Below are 26,187 nucleotides of genomic sequence, written 5' to 3'. Positions count from 1 at the left end.
GAATCCACAATCTGTTTTTACTCAGACATTCGCTGCTCTAAAACTCATCTTCAAGCCGAGCAGGACGTTCTGGATTCCAGACTGACCTGGTTTAAGGATGGGACTCCAATTATTCACCTCTGGTCCTGGTCTGACCTTTGACCTCTGGTTCTATGAGTATACAGAAGACAGGGCTACAGGTTGTTTGACACAAGTCAATATTCTCACTTCTATAATATCTCCATGAACTCAAGGAACCCCCCCCCCCCCGAACAGCCACAACCAATTAAACCCAACAATGTCCTTTTATTCAATCCTCATCAAGAATCAAACTCATAACCACAGATGACATAAACCTTCCATTACAATCCTTCCAGGAATAAAAAATCATTTTAGGTCATTTTTAAGCTAATTAAAACATCCACATTCAATCACAACCCTTTTTTTAAGGGTGTCCCTGCTGACCTGTTGGACCTCTGAGGCAGTTCACGCCATCTGATCATTGGACACGGGGTTCATCACGAGGAACCGTATCTCTAAAAAAGCTGAAACTTTGCCTCCTACATGCTGAAACACAACCTTCAGCCGGAAAAGGCTGATGTAGCACATATGTGCAGACGAACTGGGGCTCCAGATAACAGTGGAGATACGTTTCTGACACAGAAAAACAAATCTGCACTCCTTTAGGGCTTCTTTTTTTTTTTTGTGGAAAATGATCCCAGGAAAACTGTTTCTGTGTAATTTGAAGCATCAACAGGGGAACTCGGATGAGCAAACAGAACTGGTTTGCTTAAGGTAACCTTGTTAAGACTAATGTACACAATAAATATTTGTTAGCTTAGCATAAAGAATGACAGCAGATGGAAATTACTACACAGACTTTTGTTTTTTTAACTACAACCTCAGATTGATCCAAGAAAAGAAACTGACACCCATCAGAAGACCTGATAGGAACATGCAGGACAAACCTGTTGGACGGGTGTCCGTGTGACCCAGAGGTCATGAAACTACAGGAGGGATTCGGGCCCCCCCCCAGCCTGCAGCACCTGACAGCAGGGGGAACTGAGAACGATGAAAACGTGATCGGCTCCTCCTGCCTCAGTCTGAAAGTTCAGCTCAACTTTACGGCGCTCATAATTTTCAAGGTCACATAATTTCCTAGTTTCTCATCAGAGGCTGTAAAACTATAAACGCTACGAGTCGTCTTGTGTCGCCGTTTTTATAATAAACTTTTAACACTTTCTGAAAGCAAACCAGTGTTCAATTGGTTCTGAAGGCTGGGAGAAATGACTCAGGTTAGGTAACGCCAACTGTAGGTCTGAACCCTAAAAAAAAATCCTGCTGTGAGAAAAATCATGCAGGAAAATCATTTATTTCCAAGTAGAAAAATGTGTAATTACACAAATGTGCACAGAAATACATTTTTATGACACCCTTCGACTTTTTTTTAATAGTATTTTAATCTCATTAAAAACACATTCCAATATCTAACGTATATAAAAACATTCTGCACACATCAGTTGAGATAAATGATTGCACAAGTGTTCAATCCCTTGGCTGTGACTGGGCTTAGTCAAAGTGAAGCAACTGTTAATGATTTATACAGATGATCTGGGTTTTGTTTAATGTCCTGTCATCCTGAGGATCGATGACCCACTGATATGCTACAATCATGTCCTACCGGCGCAAACATGCAGATAAATATGGAGAACACAAAACCAAAGCTGCACAAAAAAGTCTGTTGTAGTTTAAAAGTGGCTGAGTCAGAACTCTGGCATCACAATTTCCACCAGATTTGGTTGTGAGGCTGCAGCTGCTGCCAGAAGGGAAGAAACTTATGCAACCAAATATTTTTCTGCAGAGTTCCGCAAACATTTATTCTTCTCTGTAGAAGACCAGCAGCTTAAAACAGCCACTGGTGAAAGATTTTCTACCTGCAGCGGATCTTTATGGGTCCAGCAGACCCGACATCCAGCTGTGGTCCAATTTCTTCAGCCTCCTCAGTTCCCGAGCTTCAGCTTTAGTCAAAACCGGGGTCACGACCTCCTCCTCCGCCGCCCGACCTCCCTCCGCCGCCTGCTTCCGTCTCGTGGTACTGGATCCCGTTTCCTCGTCCGAATCTTCCTCTTTCTCGCTTTCCATTTCCTCCTCTATGGGTTTATTTTCGTCCCTGACAAAGAACACGAAAGGGGAAATATGTGACTCGGCATCTGCTCCATAAACAAACGTTTAAACCTCCATGTAAATCTAAAGGTGCTGATTCAGCCTGTGTTCTATAAGTGTCTTTGTCATGTCATGGCACACACGATCCATGACAATGCGCTTTTTATTGGCTCGTCATGAGAACTGGTGCTTGTACGTTTGTTCAGTGTGTTGTTTGTGCAGCTTTGTGGGAGCTTTCCCAGCTTGCTGGACCTGCTGACCTGGAGTCGGTGACGGAGATGAGGAGGGACTGCACAAACATGGAGCAGAGGACGGTGGTGGAGGGCAACACGTGGGCCGGGGTCTGTAGGAGCTGCCAGGAAAGAACAGATCGACGGGTCAAAAGAAGCTTTGAATGTGAAAACTGCAGCAAAAAGCTTCTACGGCCGACGTTGTCACGGAAACAATGGATGAATCGACGCGAGGCTGGAAAACCGACCTCTCTGACGGCAGCTGAGCCCTGAGGCAGAGCCATCCTCTGGGCCGACGCGGCGCTCCACGCGTCCCCGCTTTCATGTTGCTGTTGATGGTGTTTCCCTAGCAACAGGTAGAAAGGCGTCATGGCGATGCTGTCGTCGATCGCGAGCTGGAAGGGGGAGAGGGAGGAAGGAGATGTCAGAAACAGATGCAGCGCGCTGTCATCACAAGGACATTTATCCAGATGGGGTCTTTTCTTTAAAACGTGTGTGTGTGTGTGTGTATGTGTGTGTGTGTGTGTGTGTACCTGTCTGCTGGACGCCATCATTCTTTCCTCTTCCGCTTTCGTGTTGAAGGTCAGGAGATCCTGCAGAGGAGAATCCCATCAGCCACCAGTGTTAGCATCATAGCATCTCACACACAGGATTAGCATGTCGACACGCACCATGTGAGGCGTCAGGAAGTAGAGCTGGGAGCGGTTGAGCCACTGGCTGCTCTCCTCGCAGCTCTCCAGCATCTCCTCCCGCGGGGCGAAGACGGCTTGGGTCACCCGCCCCGAACACACGGCCTTCTGGGAGAAAAGCGGCCGGGGTTCGCTGGGTTTGAACACAAACACTGAGGAGAAAGCGGGGCGAACGGAAGCGTGTGAGTTACACAGCCGTGGAGTGGGGTTGGGGTTTGAATCTCAGCGGGAACAAAACTTACAATCGGTGGAACCAGCCTGAGAGGAGAACGCCGCCATGTTCTCGGAGGAGGGGTCGGCCAATAGCAGGCTGACGTCCATGGGCGTGCTCCACTCCACTGCCGGGCGACGGGGGGGAAAGGGAAGGGTTAATTATATGTGCACATCATCTGAATGAGAGGGTGTAGGCTTCGAGTCCCGCGGCCTCACATGAGCAGGTGAGTAGGTTCCAGCAGCAGAGAAGGTCGCTCGCCGTCGATCCCACAAGATATTTGGAGCAGCTCAGTCGCCCGAAACAAAGATCCCTGGGGGGGGGGGGGACAAAAAGGCCTTTTAGTTCCCCTGTGACTCCCTCCTCCTCCTCCTCACCCTACACATATTTCACGGGATTAGCCTTGAAGGATTTTTCTGCTTTTTTTGGGGGGGGGGGTTGGAATGAGAACACCCACAGAGAAGGCCTCAGAGCAGCGGACCCCCTTCTCCAGCCGGTGGTGATGTAACGGGCCACCGGGCAGATGTTCAAACCGACTCTCACCAGCGCCTCGGTTACGGCTGCGCGATCGCACACCAAAGCCAGCATCGCCACGGTTACGTAAACGTGTCGCAACAAGTTCCTCAACGGCAACACGCTGACTTCTGCCGCTTCCTTACTTCTAAAGTTCGCTTCTCTTTTTTCCTGAGGAAACGCCGACTGAGTTTCTGCTGACTCACCCTAGTGGCGCGCGGGCGGCGCCCCCGGTGAACCTGAGGGAACGGCGTTACTACGGAGCGGCTCCGCCGACCGGCAGAACTTCACGTTCGACTAAAAAGCCTCGGGCGTCCTGCCAGTTGGTGGACGGAGCACTGAACCGCTTGAGGCTCTGCTCACTGATTGGTCGGTTTATACCAAACGATTTTGGTCAATCTCGGACTCGCCAAGCTTGGCAGTGCTGCTTCTGTGATTTTGCTGGTTGACCATGAACTTTGTGCGCTTCCGTGTCACCCATCTGAACTGCAGTTACCTACATGATGGATTGGAACCCGACCCCTCACCTGATGGCTTTGGGGGGCTGGGACAGCGTCGTCAGAAGCTCCCAGGAGGCAGGGCTCCACACCGTCACCACTTCCTGGAAGGCGACGGCCAGCAGGGAGCCGTCGGCTGAGAAGCGGCAGCAACCGGGCGCCAGGCCGTGATAGGATCCCACAAACTCACACGACCAGGAAGGGCCTTCATCTCCTGTTGGGGTGGGGGTGGGGGGCAGAGAGCTACATGAGTGTCAGATATGACCTGGTTTGGCCCGATCTGGGTTCAGTCTAAATTCAGCCCCAATGGACCGGCTGGCCCCTCCACAGGGATCCACTCCCACTGAGACTCTGCCAAAGAATGCTTTAGCTTAGCATTGTTGCTAGTGTTAGCCATTACTTAGCTAGCCGCCAGCAAAGATAGCAGAAGCTAGCATCGCTGTTGCATCTTCTTCTCCTTTAGTAAACAAAGGCTGAACGGTGCTCTACTGCCCTCTATTGGTCAATACTTTTTAAGTTAAGGTACAAAAAATACTTCTGTGTTGACTATCTCATATATTTAGTTCAAGTCTCCTGAGTCAGCACTGACTACTCCTTGAGGGTTGCCACCTCTGCATTTTGGTTGAGTGAACCATCAGAAACCAGACTAGGTGGGTTACCGTCTGTGTGGGCCGGGGGGGCCAGCTGCCAGGCTTTGAAGAAGCCGTCCCTACTGGTGGAGACCAGCACGGTGGTCTGGGTGTCGGCGGCCTGGCAGAAGCACATGTCTGTGATCTGGGCGTCGTGGGGGGCCGAGATGGTCGTGTTCAGCACAAAGCTGCAGGTGAGCAGAAGGCAAACGTGGTTGTGATTAGCGACTGTTGCTACGGCATCGGAACCGCGTCCAGTGGAGACGTCCGCACCTCTGCGTCGCCTCGTCGAATGACCACAGCTTCAGGTTGATCTCCGGCTCGGCGCCGTCGTCTTGTCTTTCCTCCACTGTCGCCAGCCAGCCACCGGAGGAATCGAACGCCGCCGCCACCACCTCGAACTGCTGCAGACCCGACTCGTGAATGTATTCCTGCTGCACGATGTCCAGCTGTGGGACGACACCAGGAGGTCAGGAGGTTTAATTGGAGACGCACAAATGACTGTGCAGAACATTTACGTGTGGACTCACGTTATAGAGCAGCTTGTCTCTCTGGAGCGAGTAGAACTGAAGGTGACCCGGTTTCCCGTTCAGCACCAGGGCTTTGGTGCGGGGGTCGACCATCAGGCCCGTCCGGACACTGTTCCCTGAAGAGGGACAGAAGTATATAGAATTTCCTCTTTATGTGGCCTGAGTTCAGATTTACACCGAATGTTTTAGGGTTCATGCAAAGAAAGAAAGGTTTAAAGACTCCATTAGTAAAAAAAATCAATATTTTCCACACTATAAGGTGCACCTAAAAGCCTTTAATTTTCTCATAAACCAACAGTGCACCTTATAATCCAGTGTGCCTTATATATATGTAAAAGGTTTTAGAATATGCCATTCATTGAAGGTGCGCCTTATAATCCAGTGCGCCTTATAGTGTGGAAAATATTCTAAATGGAGAAACAACTTTTTAGAGCTGTAAATATTTTTTTTGTTAAATTATATGTTTGTGACCCATGTCGCTAGGTTCCACACCCACCTTTGACCAGGCCCTGAATAATGGCGGACACTTTCACGCAGCTCTGGATGATCGTGATCTCTGAAATTAAGAGGAAAAAGAAATTAGTCAGAAAAGCCTGCAGCGTCTGATTTCCTGATTCACCCTGAACGCAGCCTCAGGGCTGTTTAACTAACATCAACTTCACTTAGCCACAAAATTAGCTCATCAGACATCAGCGCTCGCCATCTTCTATGATAATAGGACAGAAATAGGTCTCACTGTTGTCGCTGTGCGAGGTGCAAAACAGCGACCCGTCGGGCGAGACGGCGACGTGAGTGATGGCAGCTCCCAGGCGGGGCAGGAAGTCCCGCTGGCTCTCCTGGTTGTATCGCCACTGGACCAGAACCGACTCGATGCCGCCGGACAGCAGGTTGGTGCCTGCAGGTGGATAAAAAGATGCAGATTTGTCGAAGAAAGTTAATGGGGCTTCTAATATATTTTGAAACAGGATTTGGAAAAACGGTCAGTCTCTTCTACCTTCCGGGGTGAAGCTCAGCGAGCCGACGGTGCTGTGGTGCCAGTGGAGGGTGGTGTAGGTGTACTCCCTCTTCTGGTCAAAGTTTCTCCTGATGGGATAAACGGCGACAAGAGGAAATAAAAGTTTCTTCAGACACTTACACGGAATTTATTCTAAATGGTGCAGAGAACAGCACACTCTTTTCCAGGCCTTTCTTCCACTCACCACAGGCGAATCTTTCCATCCTCATGTCCCGTGGCGATGCAATCGTCTTTAGGGTGACAAGAAACGCACGTGAACGTGTTCTTGCCTCCTTTCTTGTTGCCTTCTTTGAGGGCAAACCTGTTGAAAATGGCACACAACGACAGAACCTCCTGTTAAAGATATTCTTTTTGTCATTCTTGGCTTCTGTCCCATTAGACGACTTCAGTTTTGACCACATCATCATTTCTAGTGTGTCTGTGGTCTGACCTGATTGTGTGTCTCACCTGTATGACTTCTGTTTCCTGAAGAAATACACCTCAAGATGCTGACCTTTAGCTGAAACAATATATTCACCCTGTGAGGACGAAAATATTTATTTAGTGCGGACGTGGCGAAACGCTGACCTGAGATCTGTATCTCGACATCCAACAGAGAACAGGGAAGTTAAACGACGAATCAACCATCTGTTCACCCCCCTACTGATGGATTACATGTCAGAGATTTATTCTGATGTGAAGATGAGTGGCTAAGGCCTGACGGGGGTGGGGGGACGTACTGCTCTGCCGAAGGCTGTGTTGGCCGGGTTTGAGCTGATGTCGCCGAGCACAGCGGACAGATCTTGGGCCTCCACCAGCTGATCTCCACTCTGTGGCAGATGCACGGCAACCAGCTGGAACAACTCTGCACACACACAGTTACACATTCTTACCCAGTGACTTCTGACCCAGTTTCCCTTTCACCCAGTTACCCTACCCTCCCCCCTTCCCGGGAATCATGTAACATTTCCAGAAGGAGGCGATTCCTTTTGAATGTGCTGGAAAAAGGAAAACAATCACAATAAATGCAATAGGAATTTTGTGTTTAGCTCTCATCTGTGAGACGATGGTTTATTCTGTACCCAAGAGAGGTTATTTGTTTAGGAGTCAAGGACTTCCTTCTGCCTCGTTCATTTTTGGGTCCCAGAATAGCACGGTGTGTTGCCCCCGCCTTGTGGTGGAAGTGCGTCATTGCAGGCGAAACAATAAGGTAAAAACTTTTTACGATATTCTTTTTTTCTTATAAATAAAAATATTGAATATAATATTGGAAAATGAACGCCTATCCCCCGTCAGACCTACCAGTTCTTTTGTCCCCCGGTTTGGAGGCGATGATAAAGATGACGCCACCATGTCTTGAAGATGCATAAATGGAGTAAATCGGATGTCCTATGACGAAAGTCTGGAAGAGATCGCACAGCCTTGAGCGAAAACACAAAAGACACTCATCTCAACCCATCTAGTGCTTCACTGGCGTGCAGTGACAATCGCTGCTGAAGGACTCCCCACATAATGAGATACAGGCAAACTTCCTACCTTGATCAGGATGCCGTCGGTGAAGTCCCACAGTCTGATGGTACCATCCACTGAACACGTGTAGGCCTGATATAAACAGAAGCATTACTACAGAAGAAATTAAGAGTGACAATAAAACTTTTATCATCAGCAATGACTGATATATCACACTTAATGAAGGTAATGAATAAAGAAACTTAGAAGCATCAGCCTCAACCTCGAGAATACCCTAAAGGACAATCGATTACTAAACGGATACAAGTGATTATAAATGATAGAAGTGGGTTTAAATGGTCCAGGAATGAGACGATATAACTTGACACTAAGCAGAGGCAGTGAACCATCAGCGTCACCATGGTGACGTTACCACATTGTGTGCTGTGATGCTGCAATGTTTGGAAGCCAACGCTAAACTTGAGATGTTCAGGAGACAAATCAGACTTTAAAGAATTAAAGAACAAGTACATTAATACTGTTAGAAATTTAAAAGTTAAACAGATCCTCTTCAGAGCAGTGTCGTTATCCCTGTGTGGGGAGCTCGGATCGATGTACCTGCAGGTGGTTGGAGGGTTTGAGCAGCACCCCCGTCACCAGGTCGGTGTGTCCGTGCAGGTCGTGGATACACTCCTCTGTGGACGTGCTGAACACCTTCACACACACTCCCGATGCGCACAGCAGGAACCTGCAGCATTTTCAACCACATAGTTAACACCAAACTTGAGTTTACCGTCCTAAAGGTGATGAATTCAGTCACTGTAAAGGTTATAGATACATAAATTAACCACTAATGTGAGACAACGTGGTGATACTTGTGGATAAACCCCAGCAGGGATAGCTAGGGAGCTACTTGCATTGCTAATGCTAATTAGCTTCGGGGCTAATAAAACACGAAGACGACCCGTGAGCGTCTTCCACCAGATATTAAACGTTACCGGCCTGAAAACACACTCTGACCTGGAATCATTCGTGATGACAGGCCTCCTGAAGTTAATTTTACTGCCGCCGCGGTGAACCACGCGGATATCCCCGTGTTCGACCATGTTTTTGCTAACTTTCAACTTTCACCTCTGACGTTGTCCGCCGTTTCTTTTTTGGAGTGAATTTGCGGTAGAAACACAAAAAGCTTAGCGCCACCTGCCGGTCTGGAGGTACAACTAGCACAGCGGCAGTGCTTATTCTTGTTTTGTTATTTACACACGCATTACACACATGATAGAGTGTGTAGAGTAAATTAATAGATAATAGATGTGTAAATAATGATTAAAACACACGATTTTATTTAGTTTGAAATATGTATGTTCCCAATATGTATGTTCCCAATATGTGAATATGTAAATTTCATATGTTGCAGATGTTAATATGTATGTATATTATTTAACTATTTATGTTTGACCCCCCCCCCCTGCTGCCACGATCGCACAAATTTCCCCACTGTGGGACAATAAAGGTCTATTATATTATTATTATTATATTATGTAATCACATATAAACAGATTTACAGTAGTTTAGATGTACAGTAGTTTAAAAAACAATAAGATTTTCTATGCTGCGTGTTAGATAGATAGATAGATAGATAGATAGATAGATAGATAGATAGATAGATAGATAGATAGATAGATAGATAGATAGATAGATAGATAGATAGATAGATAGATAGATAGATAGATAGATAGATACTTTATTAATCCCGGAGGAAATTGCATAAAATTGTGTTATTACATTGGTTCCAATTGTGTTTTGCGCAATAGAGAAAAATCATCCTTTCATCCCTCCTTAACTCAGACGATTTTACCCACAGGAGGTGTCGCAGCCTCCCGCCTCCTCGGAGCGCCCCAGGACTTTCCTGTAAAAATCGATGACTCAGGTTGGGTGATTGGTGATTGGATGGGCTGGTTTCTAAACAACAGCGCCCGACAATAAAAGATGTCGCTTCCTCATTTGAGAGTCACGTAGACAAGGAGCGTCAGAGAGAAACAAGTACACGTGGTGAATGAAAGTAACAGGAACGGAAACGACTAAAGGTAACAAATAAAAACACATATTTGTGGTTTATCATAAATAACCTCGTGATTTTTTTTCTTTCCTTTTCGGACGCAGCATGAGCCAGTGGAAGCAGATTCAGCAGCTGGACGTCAGACTGCTGGAACATGTGGACTACCTGTATGACGATAACTTCCCCATGGACATCCGACAGTGTCTGGCCCCCTGGATCGAGTCTCAGGACTGGTAAGTCCGCCTTACCGGGGTGTTGTCGAGTCCGTTCCCCCACTTTCTATTGGCTTAAGGATTGAAGCAGACGTTTAATCATAGAAATTCAGGAAGAAAACCTTTAATTTTGGTGACCTGATCCTTTAAAATGAAGCATCAGAACCTTGATCCTCCTCTGCGTGAGGCTGCAAAAGCTCAAAGAAAATGCATAAATAATAATTAAAGAGCAAAAATATTATTGTTCATTTGGATTTTATTTCATTTATTCTTTAGCATTTATTTAGTATTTATTTTATCATTTATTTTATTATTTTATTATTATTTCTTTTATTTAGCAATTAATTCTTACTGGTTTTATGTCCTATATATGTGTATGATCATTTATATGAGAATATGCGTTATAAATCTATTATACTTCATTAATTTTAAGATCTATGCTTTTACATTGATTTGAGGATATACAGACAAGTTGTGCTAAAATGAGCCATGAACCCATGACTTCAGATGCACAGAGTGAAGGCCGTGTCGAGGCTTTTAAGGCTGGGGTGGCCTGAGTAAAGACCTGACTCATGCTGGAGATCTCGGGGTGAGGGAGTTGGGTTTTGTGTCGATGGCCTCTCTTGAGTTTCCTTCTGTTTCTCAGGGACACGGCGGCGAACGATCAGTCCATGGCGACGGTTCTGTTCAACAACCTGCTGTCCCAGGTGGACGTGGTACGGGCTCAGGAGCTGAACTTCCTGCAGAAACACAACATGAAGATCATCCAGCAGCAGTTGCAGGTGTGTCTCCTTCCTGTTCCGCCTTCAGGTCCAAGTCATGTCGTAATCAGATGTCACACCGGCTTCTGTTTCGTTCTTCTTCTTGGGAATGTTTTCTGGAGAATCACTTCGTATGGTTTTTGCAAAAGATGGCAGAACTCCAACATCAACACAAATCAGAAGAGTTTAAAACAAAACAATGGGAGTTCAGGCAGATGCACTGAATTTAAAACAAATTCATGAAGGGAGGATTTCTGATTATTCCATCTACTTTGAGATACAAACACTTCCATTGGTTGTGTTTCGCACGCATGGCATCATCAAACACCTTCTGAATATTTATGCAAACTGCAGATGAAGACAAACACAGGTTGTATAGAGTTACTAGCATTTGTAGAATTAAATGAATATGTGTGCATTGAGGAGAAGTAGAGCTTAGATCTTTGGTGAACGTGGACAGAAGGTGGAAGTGAAGTCAGACGTAACGGCTCAGCTCTCAGTTTGGGCGTCGCGTTGAAAATAGTTTTATTTGTGTTACCAGCGAGGCTGAAGGAGTGTTGTTGTTTTCTGTCGTGCTGCATTCAGGCGTCGATCTCTGAGCTCATGCGGCTGCAGAGGTTCGTTCAGGAGCTGCACAGGATGTTGGGTCACGGTCAGAGTTTGCACACATTCTGGAAAAGAGTTTCACCTTTGCAGAACCAACCTGTGAGTTGGACGCCGCTGCTTCCTGTGTGTCTGAATGTGTCGCTGCTTTCAGAGGAAGCTTTGAGTCCTGTGGTCGCCAGATGTGTGTGTGTGTGTGTGTGTTTGTGTTTGTGTGTGTGTGCGCGCGCATGGGCTGTTGTTAAAAAAATAAAAACAAACACAAAGTGAATTCATTAAAAGTCTTGAGAGTTAAAAGAACGGATATTTCATTCTCTACTCATGATGACAGATTTTTTTAAAATGGGTTTTAACACGAATGTGAAATAGTTATGTGCAGATTATATAAACAAAAATAATTCACACCCCTTTAAGATGAAATGTAGCCTCCAAGCTAAAAGCATTAGCATGAATCTGGTCTGAGAAAAGCTCTAAAATAAATAAGTGATATTAGCAACCACAAAGTTAAATGTTGCTGCAACTCCGACAGAGTTCTGTCTGTTTGTTGACTTAAATAAACCTGTAAACGAAATGAGTTCTATTTTTTTGTGGTTTTTAAAGAAAATGACAACTTCTTTAGTTTCCTACAAGTAATTTTTTGACATTTCTCGTCAACTCAAAACGATTCAGGATCCTTCCCTTTATTCACATCTTCCCTGAACTGAAGTGGACATTGTTCTGTCTTTACGTCCAACAAAGTTGAACTTAAATCCATTAATGACTTTTTTTCTGACCAGCAAAACGACCCGGGGGGTGAACTTTAACCTCTAAAGACGCCCGGACGTCTGCATGTCTCAGAATCAGAGTGGACTGTCATTTCTCTTCTGTTTTTTTTATTTCTTTGCCTGCATTCAAAACTGCTGGAACCCCCCCCCCCCCGACCTACGGTGCCCACAGACTGATGAATTTGACATTTGCATCAGAAATGCTAGAGATTTGTCATCAGACGTCCCGTTTGAGCCGCAGGACGAGCCGCCGGTCTGCTCCGCTGCTGGACGGCGTCATCACACTTCCTGTAACGAGCGTCTGTAGGTGTTTCTTCACGCATCCTGACAGCGACGAGAGAAGCTTCCCACTGCACATGGGTTTTCTTTGGTATTTTTCTGGCTGACTTTTAAGTAGAACGTTTGTGGTTCTGCACGGCATCACCCAGCCCACACTCACAACCTGCGAGGCTCGTCTGAGGGATAAAACACCCAGAAATCTCTGGAGCTGCAGGTCGACATCCAGCAGTCAGACTTCCTGATCCCTGAGGGAGGGGTTCAAGTGGGGATTGGACCAACTGATCACATCTGGGGCTGCACACCTCTTGTTCTTACTTTCACTACCGGACCCGGTTGAGCTGCATTCTTTAGCTCTACCTTCCAGTAAACAGCCTTCAGATTAAATCCCTGTGAAGATGATTTCCTCTTCATCAAACTGAACTCCGCCTTTGTTTCTTGTGGTTTGTGCACCCATTTGTGTGAAGATTTATGAAGTAAATGTGTAACCTGGAATGTGTGTGCGTGTGTGTCTCCACAGGTGAAATACACAAACAACCCCGCCCTCATGGCCCAGGTTATCTCCAACTATCTGAGGGAAGAACGGCGAATCCTCTCCAGCGCCTGCTTGAAGGAACAGGTTTGTCACCTCCTGTCCCTCAGAGGGGAAGTCCGTTCAGAGCCTCTTCTGGGAAATCACTGATGCGTGGCGTTCACTCCCACATTCACACCTGCTCCGCTTTATTCCCGATAAACAGGGCCGAACAGGAATGGGAGTTCCGTTGCTAGAATCGTTTGTAATAAACAAACAGGGTGGAAGTTTTTTAGGCGGTGATGTCAGCGCAGTCAGTAAAAACAAATACTAGACATTTAGACCATCAGGAGCCGCTGGGGTTACAGTAATCAGATCCTCAGGGATTGTGATGTCATCACGTTTGATTTGTTTCTAAATTTTGAAATCAAGAAAGTTAATAAAATCTCTCAAAGGACAAACAAACAATACCTTCACTAAGGCTACACCTCCATCCAGAGGAACTGGATTCTATTTAATTGTTAAGTCTATTTTATTATATATTTTTATTAAAGCATTTATTTCTCATAATACTGAATGTCAAGCAAAATAAAAAATGTTTAGTGTATTTTTTAGATTTATTTTGTAATTTTCTTATTCTTGTAATGTAAATATATGAATATTTAATTCAACCCAGACACTCTTTAATTTAATTTATTCTTATATATTATATACAGTACTTATTTAGTTTTTCACAACCTGGAGAAAATTAATTACTTTTTTAAAGATTGTTAATCTTCTATCTTGTTACTTATATTAGTACATAAAAGAAAAAAATCCTGGATCCGCGCTCCGTTTGTCAGTAGAAATAAGACGACAGGGGCGTTTGTCCGCAGGGACCGCTGGAGAAGTCCCTGCAGGATTCGGTGACCTTTGAGAGGCAGAAGAACACGGACAACCGGGTCGGCATCATCAGAGGCAGCGTACAGGTAAACACACAGACATAAGGAGAAGTTTTCATTCCTTGAACTGAACCTTAAAGAAGCCCGTCTGTCCGCGTCCAGCTGATGGACCAGGCTGTGAAATACATCGAGGACATGCAGGAGGACTTCGACTTCCGCTACAAGACCCTTCAGTCACGAGGTGACAAACTCACATACAAATTAAAAACAGCATCATTCACTCCAGATTGCACCCTAAAACGTGTGTGTGTGTGTGTGTGTGTGTGTGTGTGTGTGTGTGTGTGTGTGTGTGTGTGTGTGTGTGTGTGTGTGTGTGTGTGTGTGAACAGATGGGAACACTGACAAGATGAAACAGGAAGTCACAAAACTGCAGGAGATGCTGAACAGGCTGGACTTTAAGAGGAAGGTACGTCATGCTGAATAAACTTTTATTCTATTTTATTTTTGTTTTGTTTGTTTCATTTTTGTTATTTCACATTCAAAACAACAACAACAACAACAATCATTTTCATTTGCTAGGAAATCCTGTCAAAGATGGACGTAGTCGTCAAGGAGATCGATGATGTCATCACCTCTGAGCTCAACCCGGAGCTGCTGGACTGGAAGCGGAGGCAGCAGGTCGCCATCATTGGGGGACCGCTGCTCACCCCCCTGGACCAGCTTCAGAACTGGTAACGGAGTCTTCACAACCTGCAGTTACCATAGGAATAGTATCCGGGGGCAACGACATCATGTCTTCTCTCAGGTTCACCCTGACGGCCCAGAGCCTCTTCCAGATTAAGCGTCAGCTGGACAAACTGGAGGAGCTGGTGGTGAAGGTCACCTACGAGTGCGACCCCATACCCCTGCAGAAGCCCCAGCTGGAGGAGCGCGTCAGATTCCTGCTGTACCACCTCATTAGGAGGTCTGGGTCTCCCACAATGCATCTGACACTCGTGACACGGTGGTGTAACTTACGCGTGGCGTGCTTCCCTCCGCAGCTCCTTCATCGTGGAGAAGCAGCCCTGCATGCCCGCCCAGCCGCAGAGACCCCTCATCATCAAGACCGGGGTCCAGTTCACCACCAAAGTCAGGTATCATGTGACGCATCACACCTGCGTGCTCCACTCTGATTGGTCAGTGCGTGTCCAGCCGCTACAGATGGAGGATGATGATGGTGATTTTTCTCCCTTCCAGACTCCTGGTTAAACTCCCAGAGGTGGATTATCAGCTGAAAGTAAAAACCACGCTGGACAAGTGAGATCACTTTACTTACGTTAAAATGTTAATGTGAACCATCTGCAGTGTGTCACATGTTCATCTTCCTGTGTGTGTGTCTCTAGGGACCTCCCACCTGGCAGAGTGTGAGTACACACAACCTCCCCACAGGAAGACCTGCTGGTGATTTTTAGCGTCAGTAAAAGCAGAAGTTTAACGTCAGTTTGATGCCACAGAGAGTCTCCACACATCCAGCAGCACCGTTTCACTGCATTGAGAATTCATCCGGTTTTCGATCAGAAACTGAACCGCTTTTGACTCACATCTTATGCTGTCAGCATATTAAAATTATCATCCGTTTATTTTATTATAAGCATTAATTTTTTTTCCTCTTTTCTGACTTGGTTATTAAATTAAATTCAATACAAAAAAGCTGTATTTGTCCCCAAGGGGGTGCAAACAAACCAGACTCAATACACAAAAACCAACACTAACACTGAAATACACAATAAACAGATATATGTATGATATAAACAGGTATGTACAATGAGGTAATAAATATATTAAAAATAAATGTAGAAATCAATTATCAATTTAATTTGACCACTAAACAAATATTTTGACCTTCATTTTTCAGGAGTCGTCAGTTCTTCATCCTGACCAGCAACACCAAAGTCATGGACATCGAGGATTATTCTAACGGCTGCCTGTCGGTGACGTTCAGACACCTGGTAAGAAACGGATTCCGTTGATGCTCATTTAGAATCCAAACACATCGAAAGCAGTGGACTGAGCCTGTTGCTATGGAAATGTTTCATTTTTAAACTTATGCTATTAGCTCACTAACTTTCCAGGTATTTCCAGGGTGGGTTCTCACTAAGTCAAGGACAAATTTTTTTTAAAATGATAAAGACAGACAAACTGAGTACTTTTGATTTCTGGCACTTCATGATAATACTTGAGTACTTTTTTATAATACTTTTATTTGTATGAGTACTGCAGTATTTTTACAGTCCAGTGTTGGTGACTCAAGTTCTGAGTTTGTCTCATAGCAGCTGAAAGAGAAGAAGAATTCTAACAGCAGTGCAAAAGGAAATGAGGTGAGACGTGATGTCACTGTCTGATCCACCATTGTGTTGCTAGCACAGCGCTAATAGCACTAATCTCCAATGTGTGTGTGTGTGTGTGTTTAAGGGGTTGCTCTCTGTGACGGAGGAGCTTCACTCTCTCAGCTTTGAGGCCTGCTTCACCGTTCAGGGTCTTAGCATCGACCTGGAGGTCAGTGTGAATCCTCTCTGCTGATTGGCTGTCTTGATTTTGCCGCTATGTTCTGATTGGCTGATTGTGTGTGTGTTCCTCCAGACATGTTCTCTGCCGCTGGTGGTCATTTCCAACGTGTGCCAGCTGCCCGGAGGCTGGGCGTCTGTCATGTGGTACAACCTGCTGACCGATGAGCCCAGGGTGAGCTAGCACCCCAGACAAAACCCAAACCCTCCCTTCAAACGCTTTGTGTCAGGAGGTACTACTGTACTGAAGCCGCCTCTCTCTCAGTTGAACTCTTCCTTCCTGTGACACCCAGAACTTGGCGTTCTTCTGTAACCCCCCTCGGGCCACCTGGAGCCAGCTGTCCGAGGTGCTGAGCTGGCAGTTCTCCTCGTTTTCCGATCAAGGGCTGAAGCAGGAGCAGCTCCTCATGCTGGGGGAGAAACTTCTCGGTAGATTCGTCTGTTGGTTTTTAAATCACATTGTTAAGCTTCATACTAATACTGATAACATCACTCAGGTGTTTGCTGGTGTGTGTTTTCAGGTCATGCACCCTCCAGTGAGTCACTGGTGTCCTGGTCCAGGTTCTCCAAGGTGAGGGTCTCATCACATTCCTCCCTGCACAGTTTTATTCAGATTCATATCTATATTGCATATTTTTGAAACCTGCTCCACATGTTGCTCGTTCTTCTAGGAGAACATTCCAGGGAAGCCCTTCACCTTCTGGATGTGGCTGGATTCCATCCTGGACCTCATCAAGAAGCATTTACTGACTGTCTGGAATGAGAAGTAAGATCTTTATCCAGCTTTTATGTAGAAAATTATTTATTTGGTGGGGAAATGCGTGAGCTTCGTCATTCACCACCACCCTCTGTGCAGCTACATCATGGGCTTCGTGAGTAAGGAGATGGAGCGTCTGCTGCTGAAGGACCGGGAGTCGGGGACGTTCCTGCTGCGCTTCAGCGAGAGCCACCTGGGTGGAATCACCTTCACCTGGGTGGAGCACAGCTGCAACGGTGAGGTCAACACCACACAAACATCTTCCCACCGGAGACTCTTCGTGTCCTGATGCTGCGTTTCGCTAACAGGAGAGGTGAAGTTCAACTCGGTGGAGCCCTACACTAAAATCCGGCTCAACGCGCTCCCGTTTGCCGACATCATCCGACACTACAAGGTCATCTCGGAAGGAGTCGTCCCAGAAAACCCGCTGAAGTTCCTCTACCCCGACATCCCTAAGGACGAGGCCTTTGGACGTCTTTACATCAGCCAGCCCAGCAAAGGCAATGGGAATAAAAGTTTTTGTTTTAGTTTCTTTTTATAAAAAAATTAGGATATTAATTTCTCTTTTCTCCCTTTTAAATTTCCAGTCCATCCTTACTTATCATCTTCCTGGATGCCCATCTCAATGCGGTGAGTTTTATTTCAACACCTTCTCAACAGTCTTTTGTTAAATAACGGATTTTTTTAAAAAGCGATAAGGCTTGTAGATAAATAGAATAATTTGATTTATTATTTTCAGTCATGTCTTCATTTTATTCTCATCATCATAATACATTTCCTCTACAGCAGTCCCCTCGCTGTTTGGCCAATATTTCCTTTAAAGGCTATTTTAACAGCTGCTGTGATCAGCCAGCTTGGATATGGCTAATATCTGGTTGGGTTGATAATTTTCTTTGCTTCTGTGATCCCAGCTCTTGTCCCAGCAGCACTCCACTTTCTTGTCCGTCTCCTGACCCACCGATGACTCCGGGGGAGTTCGACATGATCAGTGAGCAACTGTGCTTCGACCTCGACACGGTTAGTTAGCATCTGTTGCTATTTGGAACATTTTTCTTATCCATAGCATCCATGAAAAAACCCAGAACAAGAAAGATTCCATGTATGAAATGAATTTGTTCGTGCTGTAAAGATGGTTCTATTATTTCTGACACATGTCAGCGTTATATGTTATATTTAAATATGTAAAGTGTTCATGGATCTCGCTTCATAAGTCCAAGCTACTATTTATTGTTATTATTATCAGTATTAACATCAGTGTATCACCAATAAAATCACACTGACATGAATATTTTCCTCTGTCTTACTAATATTGTGGTGATAATTTTCTTCTACAGATGAGTTCTTCATATTCAGAGTAACACAAGCTGAAACATGGACCACATTGAACTGTTGTCTTCAATCAATTCTAAAAGTGTTTGATCACTATCTACACCGACAGTCAGTCCAAAGAGGTTTTTGGGTTTGTATTGCGTTTTTCACCAAAACTGATCTTTGTTTTGTCTGTTTGTTTGTTTTTGCATATAAATTCATAATTGTTATACAAGAAATTCTTTGTTGTTTTCAGTTAGTTCTATTATGACTGTGTATTGGTTTCCATTTAGGCCTGTGTTGCATGTTAGAGAAAATATATGACTATTTTAAAATGCTGTGATGTGATATACTTGTTTTGATTGACTGAGATTAAACCATGTCATTCAGTCTGTATTACATGGTGCGATTATCAACCACCATTATTATCCCGTCAGTAAGTCAATGTTAACTTTTATTTTGAAAGAACCCGGAAGTTCAATTCATTCGGATTTGTTTGTTGTATTTTTAATCCTGTTTCCTTGAGACATGTTCGTCGAGAACCACGTGATCTCTTGATCAGGAGTGGCTGGATGTTTTTTTTTTTTTTGTCAGTGTTTTCATCAGATATGGTTTTCAACAAGTGTAAATAAAGAAATGCTTTCAATGTAAATATAAAATCAAGGTGATTTTAAACTTCATAAACCGGATGTGACGTCATCTTGCCGTTAAAAGTTCAACATGAGATCATCTGGAGAAGAAATTAGTTCATTTTTATCCACTTTTATACATATCTATTTTGAGATTAGTGTTCATGTTAAAATGTTCTGTATGTGTTAACAATACATAAATGTAAAAATATTCTGTCAAAGTCAACTTAATACTTCAATTATTAAAAGGTAAGTGTTCCCCAATGACTCATATATGACTGGATGGTTAGAACTCGGCTATTGTGTCAGCAGTAGTTTTACTAATGATGCTGCTGGAGGTAGAATTATTTTTAAATATTTCAAATAAAGATGATACAGACCTCTGCACAGACTCACCAGATAATTCTACACAGAACTGTACAGTAGAGAAGTTGAAAAAGTGTTCAGATTTAACCTCTGAAATAAAACCTTATTTTATGCTACTAATCTCGAGTGTGTCTTTGAATATGGGGGTCTTGGATTATTTCGTCACAAATGAAATTTCGAGCGCAACCACAACCGGAAAAGAATCCCGAGAGACACCGTCTCTTGTTTTGAAAAGCGGAAGTGCTTTCTTCTGTACGAAACCCACTTGACACCAAAACCGGGATTTGTCGGGAATCACGTGACTATTGTGATTGGCCGTCACACACGCCCCCTGCCTCCCTACAGCGCAGAGTTTGATAGACCATCGGTGAGTGGAGACGAGTTCACCGTAGATTACCAACACCTTCAGGGTAAGACATTTTGTTTTCTGTAAGATCATAAAGACCAAAACTAGAATGTCGTGAGATATATATATATATATATATACACACACAAACAACTCGTCATTAAAGTCGTTACGTTTGTGGCCAGATATAGTTAGCTAGCTCGTCACGCTAGCTGTGTCGCACTTTTATAAAAACACTAGAAGTCTCGTCTTGTTCCCGTCCTGTACAGAAGCGTTACCGATAAATAAAGCACGTACTGTGTTTATATAATTTAGATGACCCGCTGGCAGGAGCTGTTGAGGCTGGATTCGGCGTCGCAGGACCGGGTTCGGCTTCTGTACGAGGACAGGTTCCTCAGGGAGATCCGCCAGAGTCTGTGTGAGACGATAGAGAGCCAGGACTGGTAAGAACAGCTCTCACACCTGCAGCGGATGCACCACTACCCACCTGCGGTCATGATTGGTTCGTTTAAATTTCCCAGTTCGGGATCAATAAAGTATTATCTTATTGGCAAAATGTCATGTCATCTATTTTTGTTGGTATTACCCTAAAGCAAGCTTAATCTTTTTATTACCCAAAAATGTCAGGAGGTGCTGGTTGTTAAAGGTGGAATCATTCTGTATAGAGCTGCAATTACACGGTTATTATACATTTAAATGTTCATATTGCTGCTCATTACCATGAAGGTTATGTTTGTTAAGGCCTTTTCAGTCTTTTCGGTGGAAAGAATCCACAATCCAGATGTGCAGCATTGATTTCTACACTGTGTGTTAGGTCTGACTCAATCCCAGAATGAGTGTCTTCTGTTTCTGTCAGGGATTCAGCTGCGGTTTATGAAGACAAAGCAAACGATTGTTTCTACACGCTCACGGCGTGTTTGGAGGAAGAGTGGAGGCGGTCTCTCCAAGAGAACACCGTTTTACAGGGACCTGATTTCACAGGAATGAGAGACTACTTGCTGGTAGGGAAAATTAAATATTTGATCTGGATTTTTTTTTAATGGTCATAACCTCATGTATATTTGGCCGTAGAAAAACTTTAGAGATCAACCAAAGAACTTTGCTGCAATCCTCTCTGAATGCCTAAAGAAGGAGGAGGAAATCCTAGCTTCGGCGTCTGGACCACAGGTGAGACGACTGGTGACACCAGGTGGACAAACGGAACGGCAAACTGAATGTGAGAGTACATTTAGTTAGAGTTACCAACACACATGTGTGATGCGCAACAAACATTGTGTTTTCCAGGGTTGCATCCTCCCCACACCGATGGACAATAAAGTGAATGAACTGAAAGAACGTTTTTTGGTGAACTCTCTTGCTCTTCAACCCTTTTGATCACACATGTCCTTGTTTGTACATGAATGCTGTCAGACAGCCATGCTGAGGTATTCTACCTTTTCTTCATGTGTGAACTTCAATGCAGGAAGTGAAGAAGCTATTCAAGTTGCTGGAGGGCCGGAATGAAAAGCTCGTCTACATCCAGGAGACTCTGCAAAGCCAAGGTGTGGCCGGAGACATAAAGACAGATGATGTGAGTTTGCTGTGACCTCATGCTTTCCTTGTTTTGTCTTCATCAGTGAAGCAGCATGTAGAGTTGGTCCAGACTCGAGCTGTGGTGGACGAGAAGTGTGTGAATCAGGAAAACTCTATCATGGTGACCAAACAGGTACTGGAGACACATCTGCTTCTGTCCTGCCTGCCACGGTGTGGACGTCACGTGAACGTTAATGTAGCTACTGATTACAGCAGTCTTCAGTGAATCATTCATCTATTCCTCTCATGTTACAGAACATTCTGCAGCAGATATGGGAGATTTTAAAACTGGCAGAGGACATTATGGCAACTCTCATCAATGAGGCGCTGCCTGACTGGAAGCGCAGGCAGCAGCTGGCCTGCATCGGGAGTCCAGTGACCACATGCCTGGTTCTTCTCCAGAAGTGGTGAGGAGTCAGTCTGTGTTATGGAGAGGGAGAATCTTTCTTTCCCAGCTGTACTCAGGACTGATAAATTTGCAGGTTCACGGCTGTGGCTGAAGTCCTGCTGGGAGTACACGAACAGATGCAGAAACTCCAAGACCAGAACAAGAACAGCAGCTCCAACGCTTCCAACCTCTCCGGTCCCATGGCAGAAATTGAGAAATTCAACCGGACCCTACTCACTAAACTTCTCACAAAGTGAGACATTGGATCAGCTAATTCTGTAGCACATTGACAGGAAGAGTTGCTTGACACTCTACAAGGTTGTTTATTTTTGGTCTCTTTTTGCAGCGCTCTAGTGATTGAGAAGCAGCCTACCATGTCCAACCAACCACAGCGACCTCTGATACTGAAGACCGGGGCGCCGTTCGATGTGACAGTGAGGTGAGGCTGCAGAGTTTCTCTCTTCACAGGAATTATTCATATTAAGGGCCCAGTTCAGACTTAGGCTAATTTGTGGGATTGATGGTTTTAACTGCTAAAGTTTTCCTACAGTGATAGTTTGGGGGTATTTAATAGAGAGATGCTCGGAAATGTCAAAAGCTGTAGGAGGACATGATCTACATCCAGCCAGACTCCAACTAAGGGTGTGACTGGCACCAGCTGATACAAGCGCAGCCCCAAGAGGCTGCAAGCAGCGCTGTGAGGCCGTTCTTGAAGAAGTTTTGTCAGCACACCCGTTTCTTCTCAGGTTCTTGGCAAACCTTCCAAATTTCAGATGCCTGCTCAGCGTCAAACCGGTGTTCGACAAGTGAGTCTCAGAAAACATCACAACTAACTCGACTAAATCAGAGTTGTTGACTTTGTCCTCACTTTCATTTTTTGTCTCAGGGATGTTGAAGAAGCCAAGACAATTAAAGGGTAGGTAAAAGACCGTCGTGAATTCTATGGATGGCTGCAGACGTTTGGACTGAAACAAAGCGTTTCCTGACCCTGATTTAGGTTTCGATGTTTCGTCTTCACCACGGACGTCTCAAAGGTGTTGGATGAGGACACGCAGAATGGCGGCTTGGTGGCAGAGTTTGGTCACATGGTATGAGAGGCCTAAAGAATATGAATCTGTTTACATGCAAAGCAAACGTGATAAAACACACAGACTTCGTACAGTGACTGTTTTCTCTGTCTGTTTTTGTCAGTCACTCAAAGACGCCAAAATAAAACTGAAGAGGACTGCAGAGGTAAGAGAGAGCTTCTAAACGAGTTCAGTCATTCGTGTTTATGTGGTTGTCGATGCAACGAAATATTATTAGCATCAGCTGTTAGCGGACATATTTTGATGAAATGTTTTAGAGGTAACTCATGACCAAAAGAGTAATCCGTTAGTGTTTGGATACATCGCATGGATCTCCTGAACCCTGAAGGTCTTTGTCCTTCACCAGAACCGTCTGACGGTCACTGAGGAGCTGCACGTCATCAGCTTCCTGACAGACTTCCAGTACGCCGGACTTCGCTGTAGCATCGAGGTCAGCATCAGTCACGCTTTCTGTTTCTGTTGATGGTTTCTGTGGAGCTTCACGTTATGGGATGTCTCCTGTGTCGTCCAGGTGAGCTCGTTGCCCCTCGTCGTGATCACCGCTGGCACTCAGCTGGACAGTGCTTGGGCATCAATCCTGTGGTGCAGCATGCTGTCCACCGGAGAACTGAGGGTAAGATTCCGCTAACGTCTTTTAATCTGTTGTTCCCATGACGCCACAGTAAACTGCAGTGAAGTCTGTCTGTCCTCCAGAACCTGTCGCTCTTCCTGGACCCGCCTCCTCTCACCTGGCAGCAGCTGTCACAGGTTCTGAGCTGGCAGTTCTTGACCGTCGGTCAGCGGGAGCTCGACACAAACCAGCTGTCGATGCTGAGGCCCAAGTTTGTGGGTGAGCGCTTGGCTGCTTGTTCTCTACACCTGAACGATGTCGTCACTAAAAAAAGTTAAAATAAACTCCCTCTGCTCACGTTTTGACGCCTCCAGTTTATATTCCTGATATTTTTGCTGTTGCTTTCTTCACAGAAGATTGTGGTGACGTTGTTCTCTGGAGCAAGTTCTCCAAGGTGAGTGTTGGTGTTCCGTCCTCTGGTTCTGGTACCGGTGTGTTACTGTGAATGCTTTCCTGTGGGGACAGAAAGAGAGTTCTTGGTTTTGGCTTTGTGGGACCCTGGATATGATCAGACATCACCTCGTGGATCTTTGGCGGGATGGGTGAGAATCTTCTCCAATCAGATTTACTGACTGATTAAATTTAATGCTGATTGGCATCAAATCAGAGCAGGTGTAATTATTTGAAGAGTAACTGGACTGTGCTGGTTCCAGGTTGATCATGGGGTTTGTGAGCAGGGAGACAGTAAAGGTTCTGCTGCAGGAAAAAAAGACCGGTACCTTCCTGCTCCGCTTCAGCGAGTCCACAAAAGACGGTGCCATCAGCATCAGCTGGGTGGATCAGTCCAATGGGGGTACGTCTCCCCTAGTGGCTCCACAGAATGGTTCTGATTGGTTGATACAGGGATTGCATCAGTGGATGCAGCCATAAGTGGTCACTAGTAGTCATAGAGCTCGTGTTCCTGCTGTGGTTCTCCTGCAGACCCTCGTGTGCATTCGGTGGAGCCGTACACCAAGCAGGAGCTGGCCATCATGTGTCTGGCCAACATCATCTTCATGTACAGCCTGGAGGGTCAGAGGTCAGAGGACCGGAACCCGCTGCTCTACCTCTACCCAGACACCCCCAAAGACCCCATCTTCAGACGCTACTGCAAGAGCCCCGGTAATCTGTCCGGGTTCACGTTTCCAGCTTCAGTTCAGCTTCAGCGTGATCTTAGTAGAAGCTTGTTCTTTATTAAAATGACCTCCATCCACGTTTATTCCTGCAGAGAAGTCGACGTTCGTGAACGGGTATCTGGCCAGGAAGCAGATGCTCGTGTCGGTGTGAGTAAGACCGTCGGGTTCAAACCACAGAAGAAGCGTCGGATCACGGGTTCTGATTGGTTCTTCTTCTCCTGCTTGTTTTTACAGTCATCCATCGCCGCCGCCGTCTCCACCCAGTGAGAACACCAGCATGGACATGGAAGTTGACGTGGACACCAACCAAAATGTGAGTTAAAGGAACATTTCACCCAAAATCTGAAAATTCTCTTGTAGTTCTATCAAATGCAGAACTTTCCTCCTCGTTTCCTTCCGTTTCCTCACAGACGGAGAAGCAGGAGCAGTTGATGGAACTGGTATCTGATCTGCTGGAGTTACACGAGTTCCCTGACTTGAGCACAAGGCTGCCGGATTTGTCACAACAACTTGAACTCTAGCAGCTCGTAAACACATGTCGTCGTGACACAAAAACTGATTTAGAAAAACAAGATCCCTGAAAATGAAATATCACAAAGACTCGATGTTACTTAAATAATAATGTAGAGTCATGTTTGGAATTTTAGTCATTGTGTTTTGAAGGTTAAACTTTTTACTATAGTTTTCTGCTGCTGTGAGGTCGAATCTTTACGCCATCCTCAAGATGTTCTTTTGTATGTTGAAATGTTTTTTAAAAAAGGCTTGAATTCAAAATCTCCAGATCAAATTTTATCCGTTTTTCTGAGGTTATTTTCCAGCAGGAGGACAGAGAAACAACCAACCACACATTTTAAAAACAGCTTTGAACATGGTTGGAAACTTTTTTTGATAAGACATATGACTCCAAAAAACAAGAAAAAGAGCAAGAAAATTACTTTCTGCATTTTAATATGGAAATGCTACATTAGATATTTTAATCAATTTAAAATATTCAATCCATTTCTCATATACAGTATGTATACTACTTGATAATCTTCTACGTATAGCTTTCTATATATATTACAAGAAGTAAACAGCTGTGTGTGACAAGACCGCTGCCGTGTGTGTGGCGGCATCACACTGGGTGGAGGTGTGTGTGACGGAGGTTCTGCAGGACTTAAAACTACAATGACATGGTTGGAGGTTTTGGTTACAACCACATCTATAGTGTGTTATAAAGTATTCATAATGCCTTATGACTGATCCAGTCGATAGCTCTGACTTATACACACATTTAAAGTCACACTGATAATAGTTCATGATGGTGCATAAGAAAATATGGTGTGTTTTCTACATTCGATGACCAAGAACTGAAGTGTTTTTGTATTCAGGAATTTGTCTTATTGCCATGGTTACCAGTTATTCTAAAGTGTCCTGGATATGTTTCTGGTAAATAACAGCTGATCAGTATTTGCTTGTTTTTGTATACATTTCTGATGTGCTGCCTTTGAACGGTAGAAATTGTATTTATCAAT

General features: G+C 44.8%; 2 protein-coding genes and 1 long non-coding RNA gene across 3 annotated transcripts; 2 read left to right on the top strand and 1 right to left on the bottom strand.

The window, feature by feature from the left end:
* Positions 1-63: 63 nt before the first annotated feature.
* On the bottom strand, positions 64-9,003 carry wdr75 (WD repeat domain 75). The gene is made up of 21 exons (XM_068328718.1): positions 8,905-9,003; positions 8,503-8,632; positions 7,972-8,037; positions 7,738-7,837; positions 7,176-7,300; positions 6,904-6,974; positions 6,641-6,757; positions 6,436-6,524; positions 6,178-6,336; positions 5,938-5,997; positions 5,442-5,557; positions 5,185-5,360; positions 4,942-5,099; positions 4,313-4,496; positions 3,491-3,585; positions 3,304-3,399; positions 3,044-3,213; positions 2,906-2,965; positions 2,621-2,767; positions 2,403-2,494; positions 64-2,149 (listed from the first exon to the last, which is right to left on the bottom strand). The coding sequence occupies exons 1-21, from the start codon at positions 8,988-8,990 to the stop codon at positions 1,927-1,929; spliced, it is 2,520 nt and encodes an 839-aa protein (XP_068184819.1). The 5' UTR covers positions 8,991-9,003; the 3' UTR covers positions 64-1,926.
* LOC137604727 (uncharacterized) lies at positions 6,192-6,575 on the top strand. The gene is made up of 2 exons (XR_011037664.1): positions 6,192-6,328; positions 6,407-6,575. It is a non-coding gene; the product is annotated as an uncharacterized lncRNA (long non-coding RNA).
* Positions 9,004-9,815: 812 nt separating the features above from the next.
* stat4 (signal transducer and activator of transcription 4) lies at positions 9,816-26,122 on the top strand. Its single transcript, XM_068330225.1, has 47 exons — positions 9,816-9,971; positions 10,048-10,176; positions 10,802-10,937; positions 13,080-13,178; positions 13,946-14,038; positions 14,114-14,192; positions 14,341-14,417; positions 14,531-14,682; positions 14,757-14,915; positions 14,992-15,084; positions 15,188-15,247; positions 15,334-15,354; positions 15,846-15,939; positions 16,261-16,308; positions 16,403-16,486; positions 16,571-16,669; positions 16,788-16,923; positions 17,016-17,065; positions 17,166-17,260; positions 17,351-17,487; positions 17,560-17,751; positions 17,839-17,881; positions 18,163-18,268; positions 19,947-19,964; positions 20,216-20,343; positions 20,757-20,901; positions 20,972-21,067; positions 21,185-21,244; positions 21,363-21,441; positions 21,517-21,605; positions 21,728-21,879; positions 21,955-22,113; positions 22,207-22,299; positions 22,607-22,666; positions 22,747-22,776; positions 22,858-22,948; positions 23,052-23,093; positions 23,295-23,378; positions 23,460-23,561; positions 23,642-23,777; positions 23,912-23,952; positions 24,024-24,100; positions 24,212-24,351; positions 24,480-24,659; positions 24,766-24,820; positions 24,908-24,986; positions 25,084-26,122. The coding sequence occupies exons 2-47, from the start codon at positions 10,049-10,051 to the stop codon at positions 25,192-25,194; spliced, it is 4,428 nt and encodes a 1,475-aa protein (XP_068186326.1). The 5' UTR covers positions 9,816-9,971; position 10,048; the 3' UTR covers positions 25,195-26,122.
* The last annotated feature ends 65 nt before the right edge of the window (positions 26,123-26,187 follow it).

Source organism: Antennarius striatus, chromosome 12 (assembly GCF_040054535.1).
Source record: "Antennarius striatus isolate MH-2024 chromosome 12, ASM4005453v1, whole genome shotgun sequence".
Taxonomy (NCBI): domain Eukaryota; kingdom Metazoa; phylum Chordata; class Actinopteri; order Lophiiformes; family Antennariidae; genus Antennarius; species Antennarius striatus.
This window is presented reverse-complemented; position numbering and strand designations above follow the sequence as displayed.

What these genes read in the sequence shown, in the direction of transcription:
- wdr75 (XM_068328718.1), bottom strand. Translation starts at nt 8,990, where the DNA reads ATGGTCGAACACGGGGATATCCGCGTGGTTCACCGCGGCGGCAGTAAA. An exon ending in GCTGAGCTTCACCCCGGAAG is followed by an intron (nt 6,337 to 6,435) that starts GTAGAAGAGACT and finishes ATCCACCTGCAG; the next exon opens with GCACCAACCTGCTGTCCGGC. An exon ending in CCCCCCGGCCCACACAGACG is followed by an intron (nt 4,497 to 4,941) that starts GTAACCCACCTA and finishes CCACCCCAACAG; the next exon opens with GAGATGAAGGCCCTTCCTGG.
- stat4 (XM_068330225.1), top strand. Translation starts at nt 10,049, where the DNA reads ATGAGCCAGTGGAAGCAGATTCAGCAGCTGGACGTCAGACTGCTGGAA. An exon ending in ACGATAGAGAGCCAGGACTG is followed by an intron (nt 20,344 to 20,756) that starts GTAAGAACAGCT and finishes TGTTTCTGTCAG; the next exon opens with GGATTCAGCTGCGGTTTATG. An exon ending in GACTTCGCTGTAGCATCGAG is followed by an intron (nt 23,379 to 23,459) that starts GTCAGCATCAGT and finishes TGTGTCGTCCAG; the next exon opens with GTGAGCTCGTTGCCCCTCGT.